The sequence below is a fragment of the Rousettus aegyptiacus genome, unplaced genomic scaffold (genome assembly GCF_014176215.1).
Source record: "Rousettus aegyptiacus isolate mRouAeg1 unplaced genomic scaffold, mRouAeg1.p scaffold_m13_p_6, whole genome shotgun sequence".
Taxonomy (NCBI): Eukaryota; Metazoa; Chordata; class Mammalia; order Chiroptera; family Pteropodidae; genus Rousettus; species Rousettus aegyptiacus.
The window spans coordinates 12,426,258-12,450,342 of record NW_023416309.1 but is presented as its reverse complement, the minus strand read 5'-3'; the positions used below and the strand labels follow the sequence as shown (position 1 = coordinate 12,450,342).

The following is a 24,085-nucleotide window of genomic DNA, read 5'->3' as shown; positions in this document are numbered from 1 at the left end:
CTCAATTCTGTTCCATTGATCAATATATCTGTTTTTATGCCAGTACCATGCTGTTTTGATTCCTGTAGCCTTGTAGTATAGTTTGATATCAGGTTGTGTGATACCTCCAACTTTGTTCTTTTTTCTCAAGAGTGCCATGGCTATTTGAGGTTTTTTATGGCTCCATATAAATTTTAAGATTATTCATTCTAGCTCTCTGAAAAATGGCATTGGCATTTTGATAGGGATTGCATTGAATCTATAGATTGGTTTGGGTAGTGTGGCCATTTTAACAATGTTGATTCTTCCTACCCATGAACAAGATATATGCTTCCATTTATTTGTATCTTCTTCCCAATTTCTTTTTTCAATGACTTATAATTTTCTGAAAACAGGTCTTCTACCTTCTTGGTTAATTTGATTCCCAGGTATTTTATAGTTTTCGATGCAACTGTAAATGAAATTGTTTTCTTCATTTCTCTTTCTGAAAGTTCATCATTGGTGTATAAAAATGCCACTGACTTCTGAATATTTATTTTGTAACTTGCTATTTTACTGAATTCATTGATCAGTTCTAACAGTTTTTTGGTGGAATCTTTAAGGGTTCTCACTATATAGTATCATGTCATCGGCAAATAACGAGTTTTACTTCTTCCTTTCCAATTCGGATGCCTTTCATTTCTCTTTCTTTTCTTATTGCTGTGGCTAAGACTTCCAATACAATGTTAAAGAGGAATAGTGCAAGTAGGCATTCTTGTCTTGTTCCTGATCTTAAGGAAAATGCTTTTAGCCTTTCTCCATTGAATATGATGTTAGCTGTAGATTTGTCATATATAGCCTTTATTATGTTGAGGTATGTTCCCTCTATTCCCACTTTGCTGAGAGTTTTTATCATAAATAGATGCTGGATTTTGTCAAATGCTTTTTCTGCATCTATTGATATGATCATATGGTTTTTATCATTCAATTTGTTAATGTGGCGTATCACATTAATTGATTTGTGGATATTATACCAGCCTTGCATCCCAGGAATAAATCCAACTTGATCATGGTGTGTGATATTTTTAATGTATTGCTGAATTCGGTTTCCTAATATTTTGTTGAGGATTTTTGCATCAATGTTCATAAGAGATATCAGCCTATAGTTTTTTTTTTGTTTTTTGTTTTTTTGTAATGTCTTTGCCTGGTTTGGGCATCAAGGTAATGGTGGCCTCATATAAGGAGTTAGGGAGCCTTCCCTCTTCTTGAATTTTTTTGGATAGTTTGAGAAATAGGTGATAATTCTTTGAATGTTTGGTAAAATTTGCCTATGAAGCCATCTGTTCCAGGACTTTTGTTTTGGGGAAGGCTTTTGATTACTGATTTGATTTCACTGGTGGTAATTGGTCAGTTCAAATTTTCTGTTTCTTCTTGACTCGGTCTTGGGAGATTGTATGTTCCTAGGAATGTGTCCATTTCTTCCAGATTGTCCAATTTGTTGTCATATAATTGCTCGTAGTATTTTCTTATGATCCATTGTATTTCTGTGGAGTCTGTGGTTGTTTCTCCTCTTTCATTTCTGATTTTATTTAAGTCCTCTCTCTTTTTTTCTTGATGAGTCTGGCTAAGGGTCTGTCAGTTTTGTTTATCTTGTCAAAGAACCAGCTCTTGATTTCGTTAATTTTTGTATTGTTTTTCTAGACTCTATTTTATTTATTTCCGCTCTGATCTTTATTATTTCCTTTCTTCTACTCACTTTGGGCTTTGTTTGCTGTTCTTTTTCTAGTTCTTTTAATTGTAAGGTTAGATTGTTTATTTGAGCTTTTTCTTGTTTCTTGATGTAGGCCTGTATTGCTATGAATTTCCCTCTTAGGACTGCTTTCGCTATATCCCATAAATTTTGAGTCGTGTTTTCGTTTTCATTTGTCTCTAGGTATCTTTTGATTTCTTCTTTGATCTCATTAATAACCCATTAATTGTTTAGTACAATGCTATTTAGCCTCCATGTGTTTGTATTTTCCCCTTTTTTTCTTGTAGTTAATATCTAATTTCATACCATTGTGATCAGAGAAGATGGTTGATATGATTTCAGTCTTCTTAAATTTATTAAGACTTGATTTGTATCCTAACATGTGATCTATCCTTGAAAATGTTCCATGTGCTCTTGAGAAGAATGTGTATTTTGCTGCTTTGGGGTAAAATGCTCTGAAAATATCTATTAAGTCCATCTGTTCTAATGTATCTTCTAGGCCCATTGTTTCCTTGTTGATTCTTTGCCTGGAAGATATGTCTATTGATGTCAATGGGGTGTTAAAGTCTCCTACTATGAGTGTATTACTATTGATCTCTCCTTTTACATCAGTCAATAATTGCTTTATGTATGTAGGTGCTCCTGTGTTGAGTGCATATATGTTTCCTAGGATTATGTCCTCTTGATTGATCGATCCCTTTATTATTATGTAATGCTCTTTTTTACCTCCTATTATGGCCTTGTTTTAAAGTATTTTATCTGATACAAGTATTGCTACCCCAGCTTTTTTTTTTTTTCATTTTCATTTGCATGAAATATCTTTTTCCATCCCTTTACTTTCAGTCTGTGAATGTTGTTTCATCTGAGATGGGTCTCTTGTAGACAGCACATGCATGGGTTTTGTTTTCTTATCCATTCGGTTAACCTATGTCTTTTGATTGGATCATTTAATCCATTTACACTTAAAGTGATTACGGATAGGTACATTGTTACTGTCATTTTATTATTTATATTTGTTATTTCTATTTTCTTTTTTACCCCTTCTCTTTTTGCAGAAGACCCTTTAACATTTCTTGTAATGCTGGCTTGAGTTGGTGATGAATTACTTAAGCTTTTTTCTGTCTGGGAAGTTCTTTATCTCACCTTCCATTTTGATTGAAAGCCTTGCCAGGTAGCATATCTGTGGTTGTAGATTCTTGTTTTTCATAACTTTGAATATTTCTTGCCATTCCCTTCTGGCCTGCAAAGTTTCCATTGAAAAGTCAGCAGACATTCTTGTGGGGGTACCCTTGTAAGTAACCAGCTTCCTTTTTCTTGCTGCTTTTAAGATTCTCTCTTTGTCTTTGACCTTTGGCATTTTAATTATGATGTGTCTTGGTGTAGGTCTGTTCAAATTCCTCTTGTTTGGCACTTTGTGCTTCCTGAACTTGAATATCTAATTCCTTTGCCAGGTTAGGGAAGTTTTCTGTCATAATTTCTTCAAACAGAGTCTCAATCCCTTGCTCTTTCTCTTCTTCTTCAGGCACTCCTATGATTCGAATATTCTTACGCTTCATGTTGTCCCAGAGGTTTCTTAAACTATCCTCATATTTTTAAATTCATTTTTCTTTTTGTTGTTTTGATTGAGTGAATTCCACTACTATGTTTTCCAATTCGTTGATTCGCTCTCCTTCATCCAATCTACTGTTGAATCCTTCTAGTGTGTTTTTCATTTCAGTTATTCTATTTCTCATTTCTCTCTGGTTCTTTTTTATGGTTCCTATGTCCTTTTTAATGCTTACTATCTCTCTCTTGAGGTTCTCATTGTGCTCATCCATTCTCCCCATATGTTTGTTGAGCATCCTTATAACCATTATTCTGAACTCTGTGTCTGGTAGGTTGCTTGCCTCCATTTCATTTAGCTTATTTTCTGGAGTTTTCTCTTGTTTCATTGGTGGCATGTTTCTTTGTTTTCTCATTTTATTAGCCTCTCTGTGTTCATTTCTGTGTGTCAGGAATATTTGTTTCGTCTCTCAGCCTTGGCCAGATGTCCTAATGTGGAAGGTGTCCTATGTGGCTCAGTGGTGCACTCTCCCTGATCCTTTGTGCAGGGAGCTCTGGACATGACCTTTGTGTGGGTTGTGTGTGATCTTCTGTTGTTGCCAAGCCTTTATTGTTGTTAGTAGATCAATGGGTGGGATTAATGTTCAAACTGACTAATTGTGTGAATTGGCTGCACCCTCAGGCTAAGAGTTGTGGTGCAGGGGCTGACCTCACTGAATGAGACTTGCCCTGGCAGGCTTGTGTACTTGTTGCAACCACCCCATATGTGTATCACTGCTGGAACCAGTCAGGAGTTGTTCCATTGTGGTCTGGTGCCAGTCTCCAGATGCGTTGGTTTTGTGGCCCTTTGAGAGGGGCTCCCCTGTAGGCCAAGGTCAGCCCCTGCTTTTGATTGCTCAGGGCTACCCGGTGAGAACTACAAAGCGATCCACTGATGGTTGTTGTCTATGCTGGATCTATAGGTACATGGGAGAGACACCCTGTAGGCAGCTCTCCTTCCCTGACCTAGGGCAGTTTAGCAGAGGGAGCAGTGCTCCTCAAGGCCTGATACTGCCTATCGGATGCCTGTAAGTGTCTGAGACTAAATGAGCTTCTGGATGACTTGTGTGTAGGGTGGCACAGGGACCCTGGGTGTCTCCCGGGTCTAGTGAGTAAGTTTATCCTTGCTGCTACAGTGTCAGTTTACGTGTCCTCGCTGTCTCTATGGCTTGCTGTACAAGTTTCCACTTGTAGCAAGGTCAACTGCTGCCCACCCTGGGCCTAAATGCACTACGCCAGAGCAGGGGCAACTGCCTATCAATGTGCAGAGGTCACTTTGTGTACTGGATGGGGCAAGAACTCAGGGAGTCAAGGACCGCCAGGCCAATATAGACCCCTGCAATTCCCTTAACAGATAACGCAGCTCATACAGACAGCAGTGGTCTGTCCACAACTGTTTTCTTCAAAATGCTCTCACTGCGTTGGCCAAGGTCTGTTGCTTGTGCTAACTGCTCAACCCCAGAGCCAAGCAGGGCACAAGAAGCTGCTTGTCAATGGGCTGCAGGCACTTTGTGGCTTGTGAGAAGTGGGATCTCAGGGAGACAAGGTCTGTTTGACCAAGACAGCCTCAGTTTTGCTGCAACTTCTGTTCCTGGGCATTCCCACTGTAGACAGATCACAGTGAGACCAGCTGCTGTCAGGGATGTTCCCACAGACACTTGTGCTCACCGGACACAATATTGCAACTCTTGCAGGCAGCAAAGATCTGCCTGCCTTTGATTTCCGAGCAGTGCCCACCCTGTGCCAGCCAAAGTTTGTTCCCTTTGTGGATTAGGCGAATGGGGGAGGGGAAGGGCAAGACTGTGTCAATTCACTATCACTAGGCCACCTGGGGCAATTTGTGGGCAGGGTGGAGCAGGGTCTCAGAGAGACAATGGAAATCAGATCAATACAGCATCAGTCTTGCTGCAAATTTGGTAACTGTTGTGAGTTCCCGCAGAAGACTCAGATCACAGCAAGACGAGCTGCTGTCTGGGACTGGCCCACAGGTCCCCAATATCCACCCAAGTTCACTTTGGCAGCAGTGATCTGCCTAATCTACCTCTGAAATGCGACTCAGAGAGCTGGTTGCCCTCTGAGAATGGAAATGTAGCTTACAGAGCTGGCGCTGTTGCTGGAATTCATGACTTCACCCCTCCTAGTGGCTTCATTGTGGCTCTTTGGTAACTGTTGTGAGTTCCTGCAGAAGACCCAGTTCACAGCAAGACCAGCTGCTGTCTGAGACTAACCCACAGGTCCCCTATATCTGCTCAAGTTTGTGTTGGCAGCAGCGATCTGCCTGACCCTATCTCTGAAATGTAGCTCACAGCAGCCACATTACTGGGATTAGAAACACTGCTCACAGGGGTTCCAAATGGCCCTGTGGGAGGGGTCTGTACAGTCAAGGTGGTAGGTCTGTAGATTGCCGGGTAGGGGGGCCGGACTAAGGCACAATGGTGGCTGCTTTTCCAGCCCTCATTCAGACACCAGGCAGTGGAGACCTTTTCAGAATGAATCCTGTGCGAGCCTTTGACCCACCGCCAATGTCCCGGGTGAGTGTCCGCAGGTCAGAAAGCCTTGGTGCGGGTCCTTCAAAGGGACATCTAAGGGTTCAGTCGCCCTCTTTCTCACCTAGACAGCGGGAATCCCCTCTAGTTTCTACAGTCAGAGTTATTGGAATCTCCTCTTCCCTGGGCTGGGACTCTGTGCTAGAGAGCCCCCAGATGAGACCAGGAACCCCCTCTCCCTCAGGAGAGCCTCTGCAGCCTCATTCTCCCTCCCGGTGATCCCCCACCACCCGCAGGTGCGGGTCCAGCCCAATTCACGACTTCACCCCTCCTACCGGCTTCGATGTGACTCTTTGTTATTATCAGATGTAGGTGTTACGATCAGCCAGACTTCAGGTGATTCTCTGCATTGGTTATTTTATAGTTTGATTGTAATTTCAGTGCGGTCCTGGGAGGAGACGAACCCTACTTTTACCTGGTCCACCATCTCCCCTCTATCAATGATGTTAACTTTAAAGCAAAGAGCAGAAGCTGAACATCTGGTGACTTGTTATTGTTTAAGCTGTCGTTGTTTTGTGCTTACTAGCTTCGTTTTCCTATTATCTCAAGCACAGTGTACTTTTACTTTTCTGGAACTTGCTTTACAGGTGGGCTGTCAGGATATGACTAACATCCTTTATAATCTTTGACTATAAATGACTAACATATTTTCTTAATCTTTAACTATAAGCTGTGTGACAACCAAAACAATTGAAACATTTAGTTAAAGCCTATACCTATATCTCTAGACTGTATGACCTAATATCTAAACATGTTTACTGTTAACTGCTGGTTTGAGCCCCTTTTGTCCCTTAGTCATAATAGGGCTTTGGAATTGGACTCCCTGGGTTCATATCCCAGTTATGTTACTTACTAGCTGTGTGACCTCTCTCAGTCAGTTTCCTTATCTGCACAATTGAATTAATTCATACGATTGTTGTGGAAATTCAGTGTAATAACACATAAAGTACTCAGCGGCATGCCTTGCACATAGTAAATGGACATAAATTTTAGCAAGTTTTTGTATTATGTGTCAAATGCCGTGTGTGTGTGTGACTATTGCTCAAACTCTTTCTCAAAATGGATTGCATTTTTAAATTTATGTGTGGGAGTTGGGATTAAGGTTGGCCTCTAAGAACAGGAAGTTCAAGATGGCTATGGTTTAATAAACAAACAGTGGCTTATTCTCTCTCAGAGAGAGTAGATATTCCAAGTCAGATATGGAGCCATCAAAGACATTTGGCTTGCATCCTTAAGGCCATTTTGTGGTCCAAGATGGCTGCTAGAGCTTCAACTATCATGTCCAAGTTGTAGGCCAGAAGAAGGAAAGATAGAAAAGACTTCCTCTGAGCTGTTGTCTCTTTCCTTTATAAATAGCCTTCCCAGAATTCTTTTACATTTCCACTAAGATCTTCTTATAAAGAACTTAGTCACATAGCCATACCTAACTGCAAGGGAGGCTAGGAAATGCAGTGTTTCGGTTGAGTTGATTGCCATTTCAAATAAATTCAAGATTCTTTTACCACCGAAGAAGGCAAGAATGGATATTGAATGGCTGGCATCGTTTCTGTCATAGCCTATTACTTATTGGCAAGAATAGCCAAGCAAATACTACTTATTATATTAAAAATTTGGAAATATTTTTGTGTTATAGGAACCTTTTTGTTATAAAGAAACGCCTAGTAGAGACATTTGAATTACACCGATGTCATTTAATTACCAAAATATTTCTGAGTATAGTCAAGCTTTGATCACCCATTCTTGATATCTGGAATTATTTAGACTGGTAGTCCCATTGCTTTTACTTAGATCTTATTTTGAAGTCATTCAGCATTTGAATTTCAATGGGAATGGATGCTTGCAAAGCTCCTACCTTCCTAAGCATTTGAAGCACTAATTCATAGCTTTCCTTATAGGTTTATGGCAGTGTATGGGAGAAACTACACCGGGCCTTTGCCATTTGGAGTGGCTTTGGTATGACCCTAACCGGCGTTCACACTTGTGGAGATTACATGTTCAGTGGCCACACAGTCGTCCTAACTATGCTGAATTTCTTTGTCACTGAATGTAAGTATCTTTTTTTAGTGTTTCTATGCGTATCAGATGACTAACTGCAGAGAAGGCAGCAAGAAGGGTATCAAGTGTCTACGAAGAATGGGAGAAACAGACTGACCTAAGAAACATGACTGAGAAGCATTGGAAGGAATGTGGTTTTAAACTAATCTTTCTGTTCTTTTCCCAGATACACCAAGAAGCTGGAATTTCTTGCACACTTTATCCTGGGTTCTCAACCTCTTTGGAATCTTCTTCATTTTGGCTGCCCATGAACATTATTCCATTGATGTGTTTATTGCCTTTTATATCACAACAAGACTCTTTTTGTACTATCATACTTTAGCTAACACCAGAGCATATCAGCAGAGTAGGAGAGCAAGAATTTGGTTTCCTATGTTTTCTTTTTTTGAATGCAATGTTAATGGTACAGTACCTAATGAATATTGTTGGCCATTTTCAAAACCAGCAATAATGAAAAGACTAATTGGATGAAGACTATCTTTGTGATGGGTTCATGATTAAATATACCGTATGTGTTGAAAGTGAATAACTTTGCTTTCTCCCCCTAGGTTGTCCCTGGATGCCTTGCTTTTTGGCTTATATGTTGACAAAGTTAAGTTCCCTGTTCTGAGCAAGGCTGCAATTATAGAAAGCAAGAAAGAAAAATCAAGAGTCCTTATATATCTGTTTGAACAGAGAGCATAAGTCAATGTTTTCTGCCCCTTCTCTTTAGGCAGAGGTAATGTAGTGATTGAAGTCAGACTGTTACCCTTAGCCTGTTGAATATTTGATTATTGAACTTAAGAAAATCGATTTAAGCAATTTGCTGGTTGAAAAAAAAATTTTTTTTTATTTTCAGTAGCACTCCAGTCAGGAAATGATATTTTTTGAAACTCTTTATTATTTTCAAAGGAAAAACCCCTGCCAAGTGAACAGCACTTGTTCTTTGAACTAGTTTCTATGTCTTTTTTAAAATGCAACTCTGGAAAGTGATCCGTTTTACTAACAAATAATTTTCATCTTCGAAACCATCTTTAAGAAAAGTATATTGAACATACCAGGATACCTGAAACAAGAAGAGAAAGGGGCCATACATGAGGTGGAAAAGTACAAATATAGTCCTGGCATTTTTTACCAAAGATGCAACAAAAGATACAGTTTCTATTTTGTCCTGAGAGTTTAGTATTCATGAGGGGGAAATGACCTATAAATGTAAAATTGGCTTAATTTTAGTGATGCAGGTACCTGGAATAACTTTGTGCTATAGCTGTTAGATGACAGCCCAATTTTAGGCTTTTTAATGGTAATATTTAATGAGCAAAATAGTCGAGTGTTTTACCAGATGTTAGATAAAGTTCTTATGTCCTTAAGTAGGGAGATATGCATGGAAAAATTTTTTTCTCTTTCTGAAAAGAACTGTATAAAAGGGTGCAGACATAATGTAACCTTTTAGTTTTTGAAATTTCTTATTCTTGACTATCAGAAGTAAGCAGTCACAGACATATATGGATATGAGAAGATTTTGTTTTTTATCTTTACAAATACAGTTGTGTACATACATTCTTTCTATTTAGTCTTAATTTGGCATTCAGGAATTGATATAACTTAGTTGCTGTTTACAACACTAGAAATTAGTACCTTATGTAATTTAAAATTTGATCTGTGTGATAACTTTTGTCACTTCACTTTTAATGATTTTATAAAGTAGTTATGACAATAGGATGATTGTATAATTAGAATTTGAACCCTAACTAATGAGTTTAGCCACTTGGAATATTAATTGTGTAGTTTTTACATTCCATTTTAAAACAAGGAGTTAGAAAAGGTGCTGGCATATTGAGGTCTAAAATCAGGTCCTCTTAACAGGAGCCTGCTCCTTATATGGGTAAAATATTTTATTTTTGCACTTTGAGTCATATTCCCATCCCTGTATAAGCTATGGAGGAGCCTTGAATGGTTTGGGCAGGAAAGGAATATTATGTGAACAAGTTTAGCCAGTGCTAAATGACCCCAATTTGGATCTGCTCTGACCATCATTTTTTATTTCTCACTTGAGAAATGGCACAAGGCAATTTGAGTTTTATTATGCTTTTAAATCTCATACTCATAATCTTATAATATCTTAAATTGTCATTTCTATTACATGCTAGGGAGAAACATACCAACATTTCATCTAAGAAAATTGCATAATTATGAAGGGTGAAGTATTCTTCCTATGCCAGTTAGAGTAGTTTGACCCTTGAGGTCAAAAGATGTATTACTGACATTTTTTTCCAAATGACAGAACAGGACTGAATTTAGCTAGAGAGGGATTAATGTTGGCTTTTGGAAAAATGTTTGAAAAAAATCTGTGGTGATATTAATTCGAAAATGTTAAATAGCTACTTAATAGTAAATATCTTAACATCAGTCCTCTTTCCTTGATATGGATTCTATTCTAGAACAAAATAGAAAAAAATAGATTGAAACTAATTTGCAGAGCTGTTGACATTGCGAGTGCCTAACTGCAGACTGCTGTGAAGATTGTAAAATAACTTTTCAGCTTTGCATTTATCATATTTGTTTTGAAGAAAAGGTAAGCTAGACTTATAATTTATTATTACAACTCTTACAAAGCAGTGTTTACATAAATCAATCATCTCCAAGTCTCTTTCTTGGAAATTGAGACAAATTTTTTTTCCATTTTTTTTTCCTTGATGTGAAATCTGTATTTTACTCACTTTTTGTTTTGTCCAGAAATTTCCAGACTTCGTTGTTGTTGTTTTTTCCTTGTTAAAATCGAAACCACAATGAAGGTTTTTACATTTATATTTTGGGGATGAATGTGGCTAGGTAGAGAAGCTAAACGCCCTAGATCAAAATGTTTTTTGACATTATATTAAGTTCTACAGTTGCAGACTTGTGAGAGGCTTATATCATTAAACACCAAGACCTCAGTATAGAAGACACCAAGAAGATTTTTGGTTTGAGGAGATTATATTGAAAGTCCTTGATGCATTTTCTATGTCCCTGGGGGCAGTGTGGACTTTTTCTTTTTTTTTTTTTTTTTTTTTTTTTTTACAAACCATTGCAGTACAGTGTTTTACTGAAGGATAATTGAAGGTCATAGGGAGTAGAATGTTTTGAAGATGGCATGTTTGCTGTTATTACCAAATAATTTGGGAGGTATCTTTTATTGGCTATACTACAGAATTCTCAGCATGCCTATCCTCTCCTTATTCTCTGAGTAAAATATACAACTTTCAAATGCTAGATCTGTTCATTAGTATCCTTTTGAAGCAGAAAGCAATGAGCTTAGCCTTAGAATCAGTCAGCTAATAACTGTGGACTGTTCACCAGAAAAAAGCCATTGACTGAGAGACCTGCTGGTAGTGTAACTTTGACACTGCAAGTGACATTCTTCTCTACTCTACACATGCCTGGTTGTTGTTACTTAGAATTCCAAAAATTCTTTAGCTTCGAAATGGAGAACAGGAGAACCAAATGCTTTTATGGCTGATATGGAACAATCTGTTTTAGGGGCATCTGTTTGGAAAGTATTATTTATATATTCAAAGTCATCTTAATAACACTAACTGTTTTGTATTCAGCAAAAGTCATTTTCACCATTATGAAACATCAAACGGTTTCATAGTAAACATTTTTAAGGATCCTAATCCCAAAATGCTTGAGAACATGAACTATGTTCTTGTTTTAAACTCCCTGACCTAATAATTATTTGTTAGTCTTTTTGTAGATAAATTATCCTTTACTAAAAGTAACTATGGTAATAGTCATTTGTCAGATCTTTATGGTGTGCAGGCATTTGAGACAAGAAAGCTCTCTTTTAGAATAGTTCAATAGCTTTCTTAAACAGTATCAGTTTCATTTAGATAGTTTTAATGCCAACTTTACTTGATATTTAAGACAGTTTGCATTTGTAAAAAGTTTAGCCTGAATTATCCCTATCGCTCTGTAGAGAATTATTAGTAACATCAAAAGTCAGGCTGCTTCAGGTGACCAGTAAGAAAGGAGAGGTTGAGGTTCTTTTCCCCTTTCTGACATTAAGTGGCTTTGAATGACAGAAATTACTGTGGAAGTAGATTTTGGTCCCCCTCTCATCCCCAGCAAATGCCACAGTTTCAAGGAACTAAAATGTAGCCTGTTATTTTGTATCAAGTTAAATAAAAACATCTATGAAATCTATAAGCCATAATTCAGTTACCAATAAAGTTGGTTTTTAGACTATGTCCTGCCCTAAAATAACCAAAGGACTTTTTATTCAGTGTACTCCATGTTTAAGCATAAGAAAGCTTTGTGCCAGATATGAAGAGAGAAAGAGTACTGTTAATTTCATCGTTATTTCAGGTCTGTTGGAATCTGAATTACTGGGTTGTCTGTACCTAACCAAGCAATGTTATTAGTAATATTATCTTTCAAATGCTTAATTTTAACATTTTTTTAAATTTAGAGAATCTATGGATTGTTAGGATAATTGAAGTATTTCTGATATGGAACAAAGGAAGTGGAAACTGGTATATGATGGGGGAAGCAAAATTAGCTTGGATTAAAGAGGGCATGGTTCAAGAATTCTACCTAAATGTCACCCTATCCACAGAGAAACTAGTATTACTTGAAGATGTGAAAGTTCCTGTGGTAGCCATATCTTGAAGCACACACAGTATTGTATATAAGTAAATATCTTGATTCTAAATTAAATCTAGATTTTAACTAATATATGTTATTTTATATCTTTGTTGTATTAAAATGTTTTAAAACACTAAAAATAAAACATTTGAAAGTTGATTTATAGTCGCTTATTGTCTTTGCATTATTAATGCAGCCAGCCTATTTTTTATACAGTGAATTTTTATTTTTGCAAATGGTTAGGCCCCTACAACTTTGAATCCAAATGTAGTATCTAGTCCCTGGCATTTTCTAATTCTTAGTTGTTCCTTAGATAACCCATTTTCCCTTTTCCCTTTCTTTTCTGTAAACTAGGCGGGGGAGGGGGTGGAGGGGGAGTGACCTTCCTAAGGATATTAGAATATTAGTAAATTAAGTTGAGAGGGAGCAAATAACTATTCCTGGACACATTAAAGTTTTTCTTTGCTATTTATTTATTTAGTTAGTTTTTTTATTTATTTTAAGTGTAGATTATATAGGAAGATAACCATCATCCTGTCATGTCAGCTTTGGAGATAATGATGAACAGGAAAAGGGAAGCATGGAGAAGTGGAACCCTAAATGTCACTGGTACAGGACCACATGCGCTTAATCCACAATTGAACTTGTCTTGGTCCCATAGTGTAACGGTTAGTACATCTGCTTTACACAGTTGAACTTGTCTTCACGATTACTAATAACTGTAGCCTCTCTGGTGCTGGCCCCAGCTGGTCTTTCTCTCAGGAACTCTAGAAAAGAATAGTCCAGAACAGACCTAGAGGCTGCTTGGTGGGGAAGAAAATGCACTGGATTTAAACTCTGAGGACCTGGGTATGAGTTACATCTCTATCGCTAAGTAAAGTTGGCCTTTTCTACCAGCCCCACTTAACCTTATGTGTAAAATGGCGGGGGGCGGGAGTGGGGGGAGGAAATGCCTACCTCACAGATTGTATTAGGGCCAAATTATGAAAGTACTGTAGGCTTGCTGGCCCAGTATATGGTACATGGTGCTGAAATAGTAACTGAATTTAGGTCAATAAAATAGGGCTTATATCCCAGAGAATTAATAATCTACCTGGCAAGATGACATAAAGGGGTAGCTAACGACATTCATTGGTGGAATAGACCAGCATTTTAAAATTCCTTGGCTGAACATCTTCAGGGGGAAGGGAAGGGAGTTGGAGCTTGTACCATTTTCTCCCAAAATTGGCGTTTTACATATTTGACTTTCCTAGTTTAAAACAAACAAACAAACAAACAAAAAAGGTGTGTGTGAGGGGGGTGGTGAAGGTAGGAGAAGGAAATGTTTGGAAATGACTGAGACAATAGACAAATTTACTTTCTTCATTTAATGGTAGCTTAAGAGAGGAAGGGCTCACTGGGAGCTGAGGATCCAAGAATTCACTAAGCATATAAAACTTGAACCAAGCCCTCCTTGAAGGATAATTCATAAGAATATAATGAAAAGTTCAGAGAGTTCTAATTGTCATGCATTTTTTGGATTTATTTCTGTGTGTATTAGGGAACCGTTGACGGGGAATGTGTTTGATTTTATAATAAGTGGAAGTATTGGGAATGCTCGTTGCTAGAGTCTAAATTGTGGGGACAAGTATAAGTAGTTCCCTAAAACAGGAATTGGTAAAGAGCAGAAGCATAAGTCAAAAAGAGAGAGGTAAGATGGTGAAAAGTACACAAAAATAACTGGTGATGAAAGGAAGGCCGGAGACCCCAAGAGAGGATAGGTTAAGGAATCAGGACCAGGCACAGCTTGTAGGAGGCCTTTGCCCCTAGTCAAGGAAGGTCGGGACACCAAACAAATGAACTACCAACTGCTACTGGCTGGTGTGATATAAATCTAGGATATATAACTACGTTGTATCCAGAATTGTCTTTCTTGTAGTCGTGTGCCTAACCGACCCATCAAGTGAGGTGGGAACCGGCTCTGGTGGAGACTTGAGGAGGATGCTGGGGTAAGAGAATGCCTCAGGGGAGCTCAGTTATCACCTTCAGCTCTAACTTTGAAGAAGACCAGATGATCGCTTTAAGACCTCTGCTAGGATAGCATGATATTTAAGTGCTATATGTTCTCAGCTCACAGGGCTCCCTATGAGAGCCAGAAATACAAAACCACCATGACCTGTTCTATCCTTAAGAGCCCTGGATCCACTCTGAAGAAAATACCTACACCTAATGGTTTTAAAATACAGACTAATCAGCAGTCTTCACTAAGACATCAAAGTGCATGAAATTTGATCCTATTTTTCCACAAGAACTGATTTTGAGGCTTAGCTGGAGAGCATTTTGGCAGTAGTAATGTAACTCGAGGGACTGAAACATGGTTGAAATTTCACACGTAGAAATTTGATAAGCCTAACTGTCTAGGCAGGATTCTGAATTTTCTTCACTATTGATTCCACAGTGGTACTAGTTATTCCTACTATATTTTTAAACAGTTATTAATTTTAAGTAAATAATTTATGAACATGGTAACAAACAGTATATAGTGAAAACTCTTTCCCTCTCACCCCTGTGCCCAGGCCTTTCGTTCTTGCGAGAGGCAACCATTTGAACTTGTGTGTTTTCAATTGCATATACAAACAAGTCTTTTAAAATTTTATTTTTATATATTTTACACAAATTGCAGCACACACGTACATGCATATAAATGCACATATATACATGATTCTGCACCTTGCTTATTTCACTTAACGTGCTCTCCCCTCCAAGGACACACTTGAGTTGAGTTAGTTGAGTTTATTGCTCATTGCCACGAGGAAAGAACACACACCATGAAGAATTATAGGGCATTTCAGTTGGACAGTGTTGGAAAGGACTTATTATAATTTGGGTTTAGATTAGATGGTTTAGGGGCAAAGTTTCAAGGAAGCATGGATTTGCTCTGGATTGGATGCTTTCAGGATGCTGGGGGCAATTCTATGATTGTGTATCTTAATCTTAGCAATAAGGTAGGAGGAATGAATCAAGGCTAATGTTAAAATTGGTAAAAAAACAACAGTCATATTGGCCAGGATAGAGGGATATTTGGTCATTTTTGCTGACTCGGTAGTACTTATGTTTTTATCTGTGTTCAGACATGATTACTGAGTAGTCTTGTTTTTGTCTTTATCACAGTCACAGATCTCTTGTCTGATGTTGGTGTTGTGTGAATTTTATGTCAATGGGAAAACAATAAGGCCCATCTGTGAGTGCCAGGCCAGCCTCTAGAAATACCTCATTGTGGCTAATGGTACCAGGAGCTGCTTTTCTCTTTCTCCCATGATAAATTAGTGTTCTCTCCATTCAAGTACATAAGGAATGAGATTTGCTTCATTCTTGTTAATGACAGCTTGATATTCCATTGTATGGACGTCATAATTTGTTACTCATTCCCTGAAAGATGGGCATTTAGATTGTTTACTATTCAAATAGTGCTATTATAAATAACATGTTACTTTGCATGTGTACAAGTTTATCAGTAGAATAAATTGCTAAAAGGGAAGTTGTTGAATCCAAGGCTCTGTGCATTTTAAATTTTGTCAGATATTGTCAGATCAACTTCAGTAGAAGTTGGGCCAATTTATTCTTCCACTAGCAATATATGGGTTTTTCTGTTAATCCACATATTGCCAAACAGTGTAATTACTGAATTCTTATTTTTGCCAATCTGATAGGTTTAAAAATAGTATCTTAATTCCCTTTCTACATAAGTAAGCTGCAGAAATATTTTTATTTTATTTTTATTTAAAAATTTTTATTAAGTTTATTGGGGTAACATTGGTTAAAACAATTATATAATTTTCAGATGTACATTATAATTTGACAACTATATATTCTATTGTGTGATTACCACCCAGAGTCCAGTTTCCTTCAGCTACCGTATATTTGATCCCCTTTACCCACTTCACCTTCCCCCAAATCCTCTATATTTGACTTCCTTTATCCTGTCTGCCTCTCTCCTCCTCCCCTACTCCCTACCTTCTGGTAACCACTAGTCCATTGTCCATGTCCCTGAGTCTCTGCTTGTCCTGTTCATTTGTTGCTTTTAGGTTTATATCCCACATATAAGTGATATCATGTGATTTTCAACTTTTTCAGTCTGGCTTATTTCACTTAGCATGATTATCTCGAGGTCCATCCAGGTAGTCGCAAATGGCAGTATTTCATCTCTTCTTATGGCTGAGTAATATTCCATTGCATATATGTACTACAGCTTCCTTATCCAATCATCTATCGTAGGACACTTCGGTTGCTTCTATGTCCTGGCCACTGTGAATAGTGCTGCTATGAACATCGGCGTGCAAATATCTTTTCAGATATGGGTTTTCAAGTCTTCGAGGTAAATACCCAGTAGAGGGATTGCTGGATCACATGGTAGATCAATTCTTAGTTTTTTGAGGAACCGCCATACTGTTTTGCATAGTGGCTGTACCAATTTGCAGTCCCACCAGCAGTATATGAGGGGTCCTTTTTGCAGAAGTATTTTTAAATAGTAATATAATAAAGGAATGGTGGAATGGTTACAACTTTTCATATGCAAATCATTCTGAAGATTTAACTGAATTACAGATTCATATTTTGTAAAAAACACATGACTATAAGATGTTAAATGGGAAAAGAAGGTAATTTAGCAAATCAAGGACTGTTTCTCCCATTTTATTTGTGGCATAATCTTTAACTTGCCCATCTCTTGCCATTGGAGAGTAGTGTTTTTTTCTGATAATTGTCTTCTCTAAGCACGCAAAGGAAGCTAAGTCCTGTCTGGTCTAAGGGAGAGTCTGGAGAACTCAGTTGCTCTCACTGTTTAAAGTTCTGTAAAGGGTAAGTGTTAATACCTGTCTGCCCACCAGCAGCTGGCTCTGGTTGGCTCTGGCATCACCTATGAGACATTCCAAGGACCCAAGTTTACCTGTCTCAGGTATAGGGCTCCATTATAGATGTGTAGAACCTGAGGTATGAAAAATGTTTTGAAAGAATATTTAGCACATTTATTAAACACCTACTATAGACCAGGCACTATTTAAACATTGGTACATTAGTGGTAAACAAAACCAAGTCCCTGCCCTCGGGAAGATTACTTTTGAGACAATAAACAAATATATGAGAAAGAAAAAGCATCCCTGACAGGCATCAGCTAGTAACTGGCCTAGTTACAGTGGTGGTCCCCTACTGAACATAAACAGTGTTATAGAATATCAGTAAAGGAAGAAGGTTCTGCATGACCATGACAGACCAACTTCACTTGTAATCAGGCTTGAACAGATACTGCAACTCAAAAATAATCATATACCCCTCTCTCCCAATTAATATGTGTAACTAAGGTGCTGAATTGCCCCAGCTTTCTAAAAATACCCACTCCAGAAGAGCACCCCACTTTTTACCTGAAAGCACTAAAAGGCCTTCAATGGAGGTGGCATTTGAGCAGAGGGTAGAACCATGTGGATATCTAGGGGGAAGAGCAAGTGCACTGGCCTCTGGGGCATGTTCTGCAAACAATTTAGAGGCCAGTTTGGCTTAAGAGTCAACAAGGGAAAGTGTGATCGGAAGTGAACTTAGACAAGTAGCGGGCTGCAATCACGCAGGCCTCAAAAGTCCTGATAAGGACTAGATTTTGCTTCACAATGTTCTAGGAAGCCATTGAGAGATTCTGGTTTCTTGTGGGGGAGTGACATTGCCCTTAGGCTAAGGCAGAGGAGGCCTCATCCCCCCACCTCCTTCGATGTGGGGAGAATGCACCATGATCTCCCAAATGCTGTGGTGGAATGAGGCAGCAGTGGATATCATAGGAAACAGGATTTTTCTTAACTTTAATTTACTTGAATAAAAAATTAACAGGCCGACATCAATCTAGAATTATGAGAATCCTGTTTTTGCTTGAGGTTGGCTTTTGCAGGTGGGTACCAGCAGAGGGTGCTACAAACCTCTAGCAGCTGGTATGCCTTTGTCACTTAGGCATAGAATGAACTACGAAGTTACTTTTTTGAAAAAAAAGTATAGTGTGCACAGCAGAATCACCTGGCTTGTTAAAACACAACTCTAGACCCTACCTCCTGAGTTTGAGTACGTGAATGGGAGGAATTCTCATTTCTAACAGGTTCCCAGGTGATGCTGATATTCCTTTTCAGATTGGTTCTCTCTCTGGAGGTGATCAGAATCACCTGAAGAGCCTTTCAACTTGTCTGACGCACCTTCCCAAAGGGCATTTCAGAATGGGGTGGAGTGAGAATGCAGATGTTTGCAAAGTGCCCTAGTTCACTCCTCTCTCCTCTTAGGTGGCTGAGAAAGTACTCTGTAAATTGAAGCTCTATGCAAATGATTACCTAAGCATAATACTTAGATTTTTTATTCCCCTATTCCATCTTTTAATTTTGGTTTCCAGTTGTACATTACTAGTGTATAGAAATACAATTGATTTTTGGATGTTGACTGTTTATCCTGTGATAAATAGTCTATATTGCCAAACTTATGTATTCATTCTAGAAGTTCTTTTGAAGATTCCTTAGGATTTTTTATGTAGTTGTAGAAAATCCCCTCATGTGTGACTAGGGACAGTTTTATCCTTCCCTCAATCCATCTTGAACTCTTGTTTCTCTGGCGGCCAGAACTAGATCTGCTGACCCTATTCTGTCAAGATATTCATGAGCACATAACGCACCAATTCACAAAGCAATTGGCAATATTCTGAATCCTAAGTGACCACTGAGGACACTTGGGGGGAAAACATCTGAAATGTGATAAGGGTGTTGGCCCTAAGATGAGAGAGACCTAGCCTTGATGAAATATGTTCTCATTGGCGAAGCTATCCTAGCTGAGCATAGTCTCCATCTGACCCACCAACTGATGCAGCTGTATGAGTAAGCCTGAGAGAGACTAGGAAATGAACTGTCAGTCACTGTGCAGAATCATAGACATAACTTGTTTTAAGCCACTATATTTTGGTATGGTTTGTTAGGTGACAATAGATAACCGATATACCTAACATTTTATTCCTAAATCCCCTTCTCATTGGTCTGTATATATTGAGAGGCCTGGCTCTACTTCTTTAAGAGGTCAGAATGTGTTTTTCCAGCTTTCTTGGCCAATATTCAGTTTCATAATGTCCTGAATGTTTTCACGAGGCTGGTCTTGGCTCTGGGGTTGTTATATATTAAATGCAGTCTGCTGTTGAGTCACTTGTGCATTCTCACTTGGCTTTGCCTGGAATTAAATGGACCAATACATAGGCTTTTAAATTTTTCAGTTAAATCCCAATGTTAGACTCCTGCCAAAATGGAATAATAAGGGCCAGATTTACCTTCCCACTTTATTGATGCTCCCTAATTTGTCACCATCATCCTAAATATGATACTCTGGATGTGATGTGGGTCCAGTACTGAGGACAGCCAGCCCAGGCTCCTCTTGATCTGGACTCTATATGTCTACAGTTTCAGGCTTGTAATTTCGTGAAGGATGTAGAACCTGAGCAGGGACTGTCTATAGTAGGTTGTGATCTGGTCTCCAGCCTGCCCTTGCTAGGCAACCTCTCTTTCTGCTATCTCTTCCTCTAATATTCCATCAGTTGTAATTTCCATTCTTGCCATACTATTTGCAGTTTGTTGGACATGCCATGCTGTACCATGCCTTGCATCTTATGTGCTACCTTTTTCTTCCTTGTCTGTTGCACAAACACATCCTCCATTTTTAAGAATCTGTTTAACTCTGAGGCCTTCCCGATGTTCTCAGGTTGAAGTGACTCCGTAACGCCACTGTCCTTTGTTCATATAGCAATCCTTATGCCTATAGAACATGACAATACTTATTTGTGTTTGCCCCCCTTTCTAGATCATAAATCTCTAGGTCAGTATACTAGTTGCTTAATAAATATTTGTAGAAGAAAGCAAGAGAGGAAGAAATCTGTGTCACAAAATCTGAAAGAACAGAGATTGCCCCCTGGCTGGAAGAATAAGCCCATACAAAAGCTGATTGTCCCTTCTGAGTAATGAGTACAGTGAATTTGACTTCATGCTAACAGAGTCACTGAGGCATTAATTAGGACTTAACTAATTTTGAAGGATTAGCAAATTGGATAGGTTATACCATTTATAAACATAGGGTTTGTCCAGCTAAAATACTGTGATATAAACAAGACTAAGTATTTAAAGTAACTTTTAACACCTGACAAGTAACCCTTTCCATATAAAAAATTGATAGACTGAATTAGAAAATATTCTCATCTGTTCATTAAAACAGATTTCTCTTAAGACCTATACTGAGGAGCAATTTATTAGCATAGTTCCATTAGATTCCTGAAGGTAATAAAACTGAATTTCTTTTAATATGCTTTATGAGTCAGTCAAAACAACTCTTGTCAGTTAGACCTAGTCCATCTGAGTTAACTATATTTGAAGTCCTTGGCACTGCAGAGAGCAGAATGATTCATTCAAAGGGTGTGTCTTTATAACTTGTCTCATAAAATTGCTGGAAACTCAGAAAACTGATGCTGTTTTGGAAGAGATGAAGGAAGTGTTCCTAGTGGACTTTGACCTCTAGATTTGAACCTCATGAGCTTGGTGACTTTCTTCTTGTAGGGGAGCCGTAGCAGCAGCCTTGACTCTTAACAGGCATCCTTCCAACCTTCCCCTCCTAAAAAAACAAAACAAAACAAAACAAAACAAAACAAAAAAAACAGAAACAAGAAAAGAAAGAAGGAAAAAGCTCACTTCTATATACATATCATACCCACAGAGCTTCCTTTGGCACATGGGCCTAAAATGAAGAAAAACACAAACTGGTCATGGAGGGTCATCCCGTGAGAACAAACAGTGTTACTGAGGGGGAGGAAGCCTTGCTACACATGAACACACTTGCCTATAGGGAGAGCACAGAGTGCTGGTCTGTGCCTGCCAACCAAGGCCTTAGGCATTTGTTCCAGCTATGACTTTTCTACTCTTTGCTAAAATGTCCTGGAGCTGGGGTTTGAAGGAACTAATGAGGCTTTGGGCAGAGCTGAGGGGAGAGTGAAGGCCTGTCCTGCCACTGGAGAACAATGTCAGGCTCCTGGGACAGCCAATGTCTTTCCTGAGCCTCCCCAGAGGCAAAGCCATAGGTTACGCATATAGGCAGAATATCTAGGAATTCCAGTAGCTTCCTCTTGCAAAGACCTACATCCTGTTACTTTGGGGGCCACTACTGCTATGCTATGGTTTCCCCCACCAAGTCAGACTTCATGAGAAAACCCTAAAACCGAGGTGGCCTGACACGGTGAACTGAAGGAGAAGGCAACACTCTGAACTAGGCAGACGGTCCCTGGTTCTGGGTGTTCTAATTGTGTCCCATCGTCGACACATTGTTTCTCACCAATCTTGGCAATTGCCTTCCTTTGCTTCCCTGCCATTGTTTTTTCTCGTTGCACTAATCTTGGTATGAAGCTTTCACTGCTAAAATAGCCCTTCCAGGTTGTGTTTACAGGGCATGCAGTGCCAACTTCTGCAAAAGGGCCTGGAGGTACACCTTTGGTATTACTGGCCCTCTTCCAGGCAGTTATTTCTGAAATCGGATTATTTTATATATTTAAATATATAATATATAATGTAACTATAAACATTTTCTATTTTATACAGATATTATATATTTTGAATATTTATTTACATTTCCTGTACCACTGGCTGACTCTCCTGATTGGCTCTTCTGTTCTTCTTCTCGGAGATGCCCCTTTCTTTCTGCAAATTGCCATTTCCCCCCCACTCAATTGAACAGCTGTTTGTCAGTCTACTATGAATAAGATCTATATTTCAGGTCCTTCAGGGTTGAGTTAAAGATGAAAATTACACTGTCCCCCATCAAGTTTATGATCCAATAGGGAGAAGTAAAAAATATATATATACAAATGACTGTAAATAATCATAATCATTGTGTTTATTGAGCACCTGGTATATGCTCAGTGCTTTAAATGTGATATTTCATTTAATCCTTGCAAGCCTTGCAAGATAATGGTATCATCCCCCATTTTGTAGCTTGGAATTCCTTAAGGTTATAGTGCTAGTAAGTAACAGAGCTGGTATTTGTGGGCCACTGTCTTCCAGAATCCATGAGCTTCCCTACTGTAGTTCCAAGAGGCCTCACACTGCAGACCATAAAAATCATGCCATAAAAGTGATGTGAGGCTCCAAGGAAGAGCTGGATGGATCTACAAATGCTTAGTAACACATTTAAGATAGGTGTACTAGTTTACATCCTCCTAGGAGCAAAGGCCAAGATGGAATTAAACGTGCAAGAGACTTATTGAGGGATATGCCTATGATGGACACAAGAGAAACAGTAGCAGCTTTAGATTTCAATACAGGATGGAAGCAAGATTAAGTAGGAAGACTCTCAGATGGCAATGCAGTTCTAAGAAAATTTCGGCTAGGCTGAAGGGGTTTCCTCAAGCCAAAGTCATCTGTTAGAGGAATTGCACGTTTTGTAGGGATGGACCTACACGAGTGTCCTCGCCATGCTCGCTCATCTGCTGGGAGCAGCCTGTGTGGCTTCACTGGATCCAGAAGGGCAGCCCCTGGAGCAGTGAGTCTGCTGTGCTCCTCATAGCAGCAGATCTGAACAGTGCATTTTCATGGCTGCCATGATGGGCTTAAAAGAATTGGCTTAGTTTCAGGGTTAGCTATGTCGAGAATGACATTTGAGATAGCACACCTTCTATGGAACACTAGTTTCTCAATATCCTTCTCGAAAAAATTGGGAACATATTGCTTTCTCTTCTCCAAGACTCATCGTGCACAGTAATTCAAGGCTCTGAGAAGTTCCACTTTAAAAAAATAGGTTAACCTTGGTTTAATCCAACAGTTCCCAAACCCATTCGATCTCAAAGCTCCTTCTATATATTAATATTAATGCCCTGTGTAATTAATATTCAACAAAACTCTGTGCTTGCTTACAAAATTAGGTTTAGGCCATCTTCTGGGGGGCTTAAGCATGGACTTAACCTGGTTCATGGATTCCTTCATAGAATGATTCTGAAGAGAAGTTTCATTTACACAGAGTTGTGCTATCTGGCAGTGATGTATAGTGGAGATTGGAGCAAGAGGGTGGCCCTCAAAGTTAATCACTGATTACTTACAGCTATAACCAGCCCTAAATTGCCCCATCTCCAGATATAGCATGTGAATCATTTGAAATCCAATCATTTTAATTCCAACCAAAGGTCTAGGAGAACTTAAATTGCTGGGAGGGATGGTAGGTCACCCAGTACCAAACTGACCAACCTCCTACAGCCATAAATAATGGCCCATTGTCCCTCTGGCTTCCTCATCAGCTTCGCTCTGTACTGAGTGTCCAGGCGGCTGCCGGCCAAACTGCCCTTGTGACTTCTCCAGACCTCAGAACTCTCTCTCACCCTCTTTCCACTGACTCCCACAACAGCCCCAGAGACACAGGGCAGCCACACAGTGGATGCGGGCAGCCGTGGGATGTGAGTCATGAGACATTCTCAGCAGTAACCTAGTGACAAGTCGGAAGAAGCCAACTTCTCTTTCCCTCAGTGTAGGGGCTCATGCCCTCATCACAAATTTACCAGGGGAAAAGTTTGAAGGCAACCATCTCT

The 24,085-nt window shown here is 39.0% G+C and overlaps 1 protein-coding gene across 1 annotated transcript in view; it reads left to right on the top strand.

Annotated features, from left to right (window-relative positions):
- SAMD8 (sterile alpha motif domain containing 8) overlaps positions 1–12,654 on the top strand; it is a 51,774-nt gene extending 39,120 nt beyond the window's left edge. The window contains exons 5-6 of the mRNA XM_016160246.2: positions 7,731–7,881; positions 8,057–12,654. Coding sequence (XP_016015732.1) covers positions 7,731–7,881; positions 8,057–8,361 — 456 coding nt within the window. The 3' untranslated portion in view covers positions 8,362–12,654. The remainder of the gene's footprint in view (positions 1–7,730; positions 7,882–8,056) is intronic.
- The last annotated feature ends 11,431 nt before the right edge of the window (positions 12,655–24,085 follow it).